The sequence below is a fragment of the Oncorhynchus kisutch genome, linkage group LG21 (assembly GCF_002021735.2).
Source record: "Oncorhynchus kisutch isolate 150728-3 linkage group LG21, Okis_V2, whole genome shotgun sequence".
Lineage (NCBI taxonomy): Eukaryota > Metazoa > Chordata > Actinopteri > Salmoniformes > Salmonidae > Oncorhynchus > Oncorhynchus kisutch.
Window position 1 is genome coordinate 15035699 of NC_034194.2, and position 9279 is coordinate 15044977.

At 47.5% G+C, this 9279-nt stretch overlaps 1 protein-coding gene across 2 annotated transcripts in view; it reads left to right on the plus strand.

Moving 5' to 3' along the window:
• The window catches only part of rev3l (REV3 like, DNA directed polymerase zeta catalytic subunit), a 47511-nt gene continuing 38232 nt past the window's right edge, over window positions 1-9279 (plus strand). Inside the window, exon 1 of one of the 2 annotated variants that reach the window (XM_031800084.1) lies at window positions 1-991. In XM_031800084.1, the coding sequence (XP_031655944.1) occupies window positions 853-991 (139 nt within the window). In that variant the 5' untranslated portion in view covers window positions 1-852. The remainder of the gene's footprint in view (window positions 992-9279) is intronic. The other variant, XM_020455487.2, reaches the window with a different exon arrangement.

Consider the following 9279-nt stretch of genomic DNA (forward strand, 5'->3'; position numbering starts at 1 on the left):
GTGAAATTTAGGTGGTTCTAACAGCACAATTTGGGACTGGATCTGGAGTCTTCTGACCCGTGTTGCTGCAGTGTGTCAGTAGCGAGCAGCTAACCAGTAGCGGCAGAGACTAGGGGAGGGTCTGCCGGGGGAGGAATGGTGTTGCCTTTGGGTTAGTGTTGTGATCATATTACAGAGGAGAGGAAACCTTGTCCGCAGTGCCACATTGGAAGCACACATGAAACCACTGCAAGAACAGCCACACTTGATTCTCTTCACAAAGCGTTTTTGTTTGCAAGTCAAATACGTGCAGGAAAATATTCTGTCTCCGCAGGAGAGTAACTCAACAATTGCCATTTTTTCCCGGATGGATATGCCGTAGCAACACCCGGATTCGGCGAGTGGAGAGAAAGTGGTTTTGGTTTCGCTGGTTTAACTAGCTATGGCCGCTCGAACCAATGAAACGTCTCGTGGAAGCCCAGGATTGTGTTATTTTTGAAGGGACGGGTGGGCAGCTAGTTTCAGCACCGTGCATTCAGAGAAGAGTGGACTATGTCAATAGTAACTGAATCACGGGGCACCTCCATTAGGCACCTCCATTAGTTACGGTATGGTCCCCAGTAGCTGCAGCTCAGATTACTCTTCATAGTTTCTAGCCTGCAAAACTAGGTGGAATATGGGCAACTCCGCGGGCTGCCTCGATAAACAAACAAACGAGACGTTGGTTTATTGCTAGGTCGTTTGTATACACAACTGACTCCCTTTCCTCGGTTGCTACATTGTTACAAAGACAATTTATTCTCATTCTGTTCCTAGATGTTGCCCCAGATCGTAATTTAGCTAGCGTAGTTGACTGAATCCAGCACAGCAGTCATGTTTGCTGTCCGCATCGTCACCGCTGACTACTACCTTGCAAGTCCCCTCAAAGACTTGGACGTCTGTTATAACGAATTCAGAGAAAGTGACGTGAAGAAAGTACCAGTGGTTCGAGTTTTCGGGGCAACACCAGCAGGTATGTTCATCTGGTTTTTAATATACGGTCATCCTCTGCTGCTTGGTACAGTACCGCCACGCGGTGCACGGATGTAACACACATTTACAAAAGCAACCCAATTCAAAGTATAACAATACAGAAGCGGTCTTTTGAATGATGTTTAGTGAGGTGAGACATTGTAACAAACCATACACCAACTCGCCACTGTTTCCAGCATGCAAGCGATGCTTCACGTAGTTGCTTTGTTTTCAGTCTCGTGTTCCATTCCAGGGCTGTGGACAAACAGACAGACAGACCTTCACCACACCTACACCATCAGCATTTGGCACATAAACCCACTTTACGATACCTTCAATAAAATAAACGAAGTAATCTTTCCTGTGCCCAACAACCTGAGGAATGGTGCCACAGCAAGTTGGAATCACAGCATGACAAAGTTTCTACAATGGAGGTGTGACTGTCTGTCTGATTTAACTGGTTTCCTGCAGCACTCACCGGAAAAGTGGTTGTAATTTCGAGCCAAATATGGAGGACGGACGCGCTCTGCCTTCTGGTATGGCTTATGTATTGGAATCGGACCACACAAGGAAATATGTTCATGTGTGGGTCAGGGTGTCAATCAAATGATGTCTGTTAGTCCCTCACATTTTCATGTGGTGTCCTCTGCATTGTAAAGGAGGCAGCTCTAACAGATTGCACCCCCCCCCCCCCCAAAGAAAATGGACCCCACTTATCATATCTACACTCAGACAATGTCCCTGCACCCCTCACTGACCAGTTTCATTACAACACTGTAGTGTAACAAGTGGGTGTGGGTTGGTTTCACCGATGCCATGTAGACTTCCTTTTTGCCACTTCATTTTGTGTTGTGTGGCATAATCTGTTGGATAATGTTAATGCTTTCTAACCTCCAGACGATTTAGTCGACACGAGGTCACACTCCGAGAGGCAAGCACAGACCGCCGATCATTTTACACGCACTTCGTAGCTCTGTATCCTGCGGGAATGTGCTCGGTACATTGTTTCACCTCGAGGTACTGTGAGGCCGCGGCTTTCAATAACAACACAACAAGGCATCTGTTTTGGGATTAGCAGTGTGCATTGTTTTTACAGTAACTCTCCTGCAGCTCCACTGTGTTACTTGTGGCAAGACCTACATCAGTGTTGGCTCAGTATTTCCAATGTGCAATTGCGTCACAATATGGAATGCTTTGACTAGAAACGCAACTCCTTTATTTCTCCATTTTGAATAGCTTTGCTGAAGTGTATCTTTAACACTAGAAGAGCCCACAGAGTCATATTGACTCATTTACTTTTTTAATTTGCTCTGCCATTTTTGTTGTTGTTGTCTTGACTCCCGTCCTTGACTTTTCCTAAGTAAGTCTATAACCATACGGTCGTTGTTAGAATCTTAATATCGCTAACACTTGTTATAAGCAGTTTTAAGAGGACAAGTCACCCCCCCCCCATCTTTCATTCACTGGCTGATGATGGCCCATCGAAACTTCACCTGAATTGTTTAATTCAATTTCACGTGCATATAATAGTCTAGCTTGGAATTTACCCAGAGGCAGGGAAATGAAATACCAAAAAGTGACCTTTTTTATGTCTTTATAGGAGAGCAGATTCTGAACTTTTGAAATCACCTAAAAATATATTTTTCCTTATAGCATTACTGCAACACTCAAAGCGCAGTAATATTTTTCAACTCAGAATGTGCCATTCTGTTCTTCGGAAATGCATTTTCTGAAATGCATAACTTTCTGTAAGACCTGCCCTAATAACAAACTAATAATGAATGATCTTTGTGATGGTGTTTATTTAATCAATTTTAACACTTGAATTGTGGTGTTTTTAGTGTTTTGTTTGTACATATAGCCAACAGTTACATAAACTAATGAAAATGCTATTTTGTTCTTTTAAGATAAATGTTATTTCATATTCAAGCAATAAGGCCAGAGGAGGTGTGGTGTGTTTGTCCAACGCGTAGTGCCTGGACAAAGCCCTTAGCCGTGTTATATTGGCCATATACCACAAACCCAGAGGTGCCTTATTGCTATTATAAACTGGTTACCACCATAATTAGAACAGTAAACAATCATTTTGCATCCATACCTGTGGTATATTGTCTCGTATACTGCGGTTTTCAGACAATCGGCATCCAAGGCTTTCTAGAATAGCCCGGAAATGGGTCACACAGACACCCACACGAAGGTAATACACACATCAGTCTTGTATACATGCATCAGGGCTGAGCTATAACACGGTGTGCATGTCTCTATTTCTCCCTACACACCAATAAATAGGCTAGTCTACATGTAGCTGTAATGCTTTCAAAGCTGTCATGTAACCTAAACACTGATCTCATTCTATGGGAGTTGCTGGACTAAAAAGTAAGTTGTGTGTTTTGCTCGGCGGTGTGTGTGTGTGTGTTTACATGCGTGGCCCTGTGTGACATGCACCTGGTGTTTCTCTAACCCCTCCCTGTCCTCTCCTGACACGGGCCATGTGCACAGAGCAGACACGAGAGACACACCATTCTGCCCTCTGTCACTCGACACCACACTTCCTGTTTTCACTTAGGCTGCTTGCTCTTCGTTGGCCAGCCCCTGAGGCCCAGTCCCGGCCCTAATAGAGCACGGCGTTCTAGTGGTGTGCTGCTGTCTGGTTGCACAGCACATGCTGTAATGCACTCCTCTATAGGCCTTCGCTACCTGTCTACGTCCGTCAGGGACCCATGTGCATGACGGAACGCTGGAGACGCTGATGTCGTTCGTTTCATGGTTTCTGTTGCTTTTCCGCGCGCTCAATCGTTGCTCATTTAGGCCAAATGATAGTGCTTGGGCACAATATGCAGTGGTAATCAGTAATTCATTGCATATGTAAGAGGCCAGCTCCAGCAGCACTGGCAGGCTTGATTGAAGTTTCCATGCATGGTAAATACAGAGTCTCTCCCACACGGCTGGGAGTTGCAGTTTGCTGCAGTCTTTGAGCTCTGGCAGCATTGATCCTGCTTGATGTCTAGCAAGGCTAGATTTACTAGATCCAGCAGGCATTCTCACTGCCTCGATGCCTGGGAGAGGCAGCCAGGAACTGTTTTTTTTGTGTGTGTTTGTTTTGCTCGGCTGTGTGTTTGCGTGCGTGTGCACGTGTGTGTGTGTGTGTGTGTGTGCAGGGGAGGGGAAACTTGCATGACCAATTGACCTGAATGAGGGGTCAAGCAGCGAACAGCGGCGAGGGATAAAACACGGGGCCTCCCTCCAGCCCTCTCTCCTCCTGGCCCCTGCCTCCTTCCTCCCCCTTTACCTCTCACCAGGGGAACTCTAATGCTGTCTAAAGGAATTCCTCCTGGAACCATTAACAGGATAATGGGGGATTCAAAGACTGGGGCGTCTCATTAGTCAAAAGGTCATTTTTCTTTTGATTTGCTACCTCCCTTTTTTATTTTATCTTGATTTTTTTGGACTCTAGCATTCTCAAGATGTAACCTAGGCCTGTGTTTCTTTTTAGGCTAGTTTAACATGGATACGGCTATCCACTTATTTCTCATGTTTTGTAGCCACATGGCTGGCTGTCTTTTGTGGGCCTAGTCCCTTTACCCTCAGTTGAATCCATTCCCTTCCAGGCTCATTCCAATTTCGACTAGTTTTGATGCCAAGGGAGGAATGCCTTGCTCTGTGAGAGAGGAGTTTGCTGTGAATGCAGAGAGCAGCATGAACCCTGGCCCCTGATAATCCTGAGGCTGTGATGTTATTGTCACAAGACACTGGGGCCCCGGGTCTTTTTAAAAGCCCTTCCGTTGGGGGGTTTCCAGTGAAGAGACACACACACACACACACACGCCCCTCTCAGCCTGTCCAGGTCTCATTAACCATGAACAAAAGCCTGTCGTTCTTTTGTTTGTCATGCATTCCATCTCTTTGGGCTTTCCCTCCCTAGTACGTCAAGGTGGTCCAATCAGTGCCCCTCTCAGGAGTAATGGGAGACAGTAATGGCACCTCGTCGTGTCTTTGTGGCCGTGAAGAAGCAGCTCCATGCCATGCCGTGTCTCTGTCGTAGGGGCCTCACATCAAGCCAGGAATTCCAGGAGTGCTATCTGGTTTCAAAGAGTTCCGCAGGCACATGATGGACTTTGAAAGCTTAGAAAACTCCCCCCCCCCCCCCCCCCCCCCCTCCATGCAACGGTTGAAAATCAGTGAGGTTGTTTTTGTCTGTTGAATTCTTTAATACTACAGGTGGCCTCTATGGAGGATTTACAGTGCATTAAAGCTGAAGAATGGGCCCCACCCCTTTCTCTGGGTGATGATGACGATCACCTGCTGCTGCTGCTGCTGCTTCTAGCCTGTGTCTGAACGGTTACTGGGGGTGGTAGGTTTATATCACAATGAACTTTCAATCTATAACTGTACTGTAGCTAATGCCTTTACCGCATAGCTGAGTTAGCCCTATAGCCTCTCACATAAAGCAGAACGGAATAGTCTGTACTGTGGCCAAGGCGATATACCTTTTAGCCTTTACCCCATAGCTGAGCTGTAGACTACGCGCTCACTCTTAAAGACGCCAGCGTGCTTCAGTTTGGAGTGTGTGTGCTCGCATGCTCCCTCAAAAGACCGTCGCTTGATAAATGAGAAAAAAGCGGCAACAGTAGTTTTTGTCCATTTTTGAGACGCCAGTAACACACCTCCTCAAAATTGTCTGTCGTTAATTTTGACGTTTTATTTCTGAGGAGATCTTAGTCGCGCAATTTTTGCATCTAGCTAAGAGGTTTGGTGCAGTGTTTCTCAATGAAAAAATGTGCATGAAAACGAGTCGTCTCTCGTTGAATGACAACAAAGACTTTATTGAAGAATCCTTACTGTTGACCAATCACCGACGAAGGGGCGTAGACTTCGGCTACCGACTTCAAGAAAAAAAATTGTGCCCGAACAGCCGAAAAAAAACAACCAACCTTACCAAAGTCCAAAACGAACAAAAAGGCCACAGGGTCGTCATAATATATGCACAAACTCTTCTGAACTGTTTCAACTGGGAAGCATGCAGACACCTTAAATCTTTAACCTGTAGCTGAACTGTTCTAGGCCTACCTTTTTTAGTCTGGCCTGTAGCTGAACTGTGTGCCTTTTTGTCTTGTATGAGGGGAGGTTTTTCCTGAGTGCTCTCTTTCCCTCGCTCTCTCAGATTGCTCTCTCGGCTCCCTCTTCCCCTCTCTCTCTCTCTCCTGAGGTTTTTCTGTACAGTACACATATGCCCTTGCTGCAGCGCCTGAGCCTGGGTGATTGATGGCTTTAATAGCTCCCTCCGGTTCTACGGTGGCATTTTGAATGCGTCGCCACCGCCGAGGGCAGAAATGTGGGGCTGCAGCACTAGTCATTGTCCCTGCCATCCTTTTCTGTCGCCCAGGTGGAGTTAGGTGACACCCTGGTCCTTATACTGTAGTGGTGTACCCACCTAGCCCTCAGACATCACCTTAGAAAGGTTTCAGTGAACAGAAAAGACAATCACAGCCTCACAGCAAAGCCTTTATTTCAGTTTGTCAATTGACTAATGACTTACAGGGGAACATTTACGCTCATCTTTGCCAGGTGATTTGTTTCAGCTGAATTAATGGCAGAATTTTGTGGATCTGGTAGAAGGAGAAGGAAATGTCTGCAGTGCCTGAGTGAGATGGAACCTTGGTGGGGTGGCCACGTTGATATTTTTTGGCGGGCCGCATATCTGTGTGATGGATGGTGGATTCATTAGCACAGGGGAGTTGAATGTGACTACACAGCCACTGTAGCCTGGCCTCTGGGTTGCCTCGTCTCAAGGTAGGCTCAAATGAATCTGAGATGGTGCTGCAGACAGGCGTGTGTGTGTAGGACTATGTGCTGTCGGTCTTGATTGGTGCTGGGCTTTCTAGTTGCGGTCTCCTCTTCCTCAGGCCTCCGGCCATGCCAAGGTCACTCCACCAGAGGGAGTCCAGGATCTCCCTGCCCCCTGGTCACTGGATGCTGCGTCACAAATGGCAGCCTATTCCCTTTTTTATAGTGCACCACTTTGGACCCGGGAACCTGTATACAGGGAATAGGGTGCCATTTTGAAAGCAGAAACCAGCCTCCTCTCTGCTACTGGCACCTGTCTGAGGAGCTCCACCTTACTACTGCAGGTGCCGCGCCATGCCTTGACGGTTCACCCAGCCTGCTCCGCGCGAGTGTTTTCATCTCCCACCTTCTGACAGGCCACTGCTGGATGGTTAATTGTCTGAGTGAGCAGCTCTCTTCTGCGCTGTTTGATTATTGCTGGGTCTAATCAATAGGAGACACGCTGTGTTAATAACACACACAGAGGTGGAGGTGGCCAGCCGCGTCTACCGCTCGCTGCTGGTAAATCCGTCTGCTGGCTGCAAATCCCACTGGCTGACTGAGCCACAGACATACCTCCAGGCTGAGGGGAGGTTGACGTGACAGACAGACAGACAGACACTCAGCCAGACGACAGACGGGCGGACAGACCAGCCGAGCTCTCTCTACTACATCCGGGACCATAGCAGACATGGGACTCTGTCCTTAAACGCCTGCCCTAACCACATTATAGGCAGCACTAGGGGTGTGTGGGGATATCAGTGGGCTGTTGTTGCTCTCATCAGTAGGCCTCGTATGTGTATTCGGTCAGCTTTTTACTGCTGCCTGGCAGTGAGGTAATGCGATTAGTCCCTGAGTGAAGCTGGGCTGGATTACTTGCGTTGGTCGCTAGTGTCAGGCCAGGAAATGCCCCCCCCCCCCCCCCCTTTAAATTCCCGGTACTTTCTGAAATACGCCCGTGTTCTTCTCGTTTGATGTGGAGTGCTCAGTAACTGTGGGCTGTCTCCCTGCCAACGGTTGTGTTGGGATATTAAGTGGATTTGTGTTCTTTGAATACGGGGAGTCCCTAAAAAAGCAGGTACTGCCTGTGTGGTCCCACTCTGGTCCAGGGAGCCCGGTGTTGGCACGTGGAGTTGGGTCACTTTGGTCCGCTGATGAGTGTTTCCGACCCTTCCTCTCTTCTCAGGGCTCTTTGTCCCTACGTTAGAGAACTGAGGGAGAGGGGCCCTGCTCGGGCCATTCAAGGCTGTCTCTCTGTTCCCCAGGCCACTCACTGTTGTAGGAAAACTGTAGTGTTTCAGGCACATTTATAAGATCTTATTTTAAAAGAATGGAATCATTTGGCAGAGAAAGAGCCTGAACTGGAATGCTTTGGACCTGTTATGCTGTGCCTTCAATCTGGATGTTGATAAAAACAAACACACACACACACACACACGCGCGCGCGTATGGATTCAATTCTTTATCAGTCGGTCTTAGGTATCTGCCATTGGGGACGGAGAAGTAGGACTACAGCTGTCTGTTTTGAAGCTGTAGCTACGACAGGAAAGCCCTGCTTTCTGAACACTCCATTCTACGCTCCCCTCCTTGTGAGGACCCGCATCTCAATTTGCTTGTGAAGACCAAACGGCATGGCTTGAGATCAATTTTTAATTCCACAGTTCCACTGTACACAGTGTGTATGAAAGCAGGCTTATTACAGGGGGATGGGGAATTCTGGCTGGCTCTAAAAATAGCCGGGCTTGTTTTTTTATTTTTAAAGGCAACCGAGCTTGCTTCTTTCTGTTCTGTCAGTGCTGGAGGAGCACAGTGGGGAAGGGGGGGGGGGGGGGGCTACATGAAACACTGAGATTCTGGGTCGACCAGAACGTAGTCTTCTGTTGCTGCTGTCTTCATTTTAGAAGAGATTCATGCCTGCCCTCTTTGTAAAAGGCATCAGTTTTTTTTCTTGAAGGGAAATGTCTAAACCTGTTCCCCATATCCCCTTTGTTCTCCTAGCTACCTTATTTTCCCTCACAGCACTATATCAGCTGCAATTTGGTGTGTGTGTGTGTGTGTGTGTGTGTGTGAGAGAGGGAGGAAGGAAGGAAGGGAGTCTTGCTCGTCTAATGCACCAATCACGCCTCCCCAACGCTGTGTGATGTGTGGCACAGAGACATGCCGTGAATATCAAATTTCGATGTGCTGAAAATGGGCACGCAGACCTGTTAAGGGAAAATGTCCTGTTGTCTCGCTGTGTTTTTATCTTGATCAGGGCGTCTGGACACCGGCAGACACTGGAGCGTAACAGCGTTGGTGACAACTCCGATTTGGATGTTGATGGCTGTTGTCGTGGTACCTTGCTCTCTCTCTCCCTCCCCTTCCTTTAATTCTCTCTTATCTACCTGTCTCTCGCTCTCCCCCCCCCTCTTCCTCTTCTCTCGTGTTTTGTCTTTTTCCTCTTTCTCTCTCGTGTTTTGTCTTTTT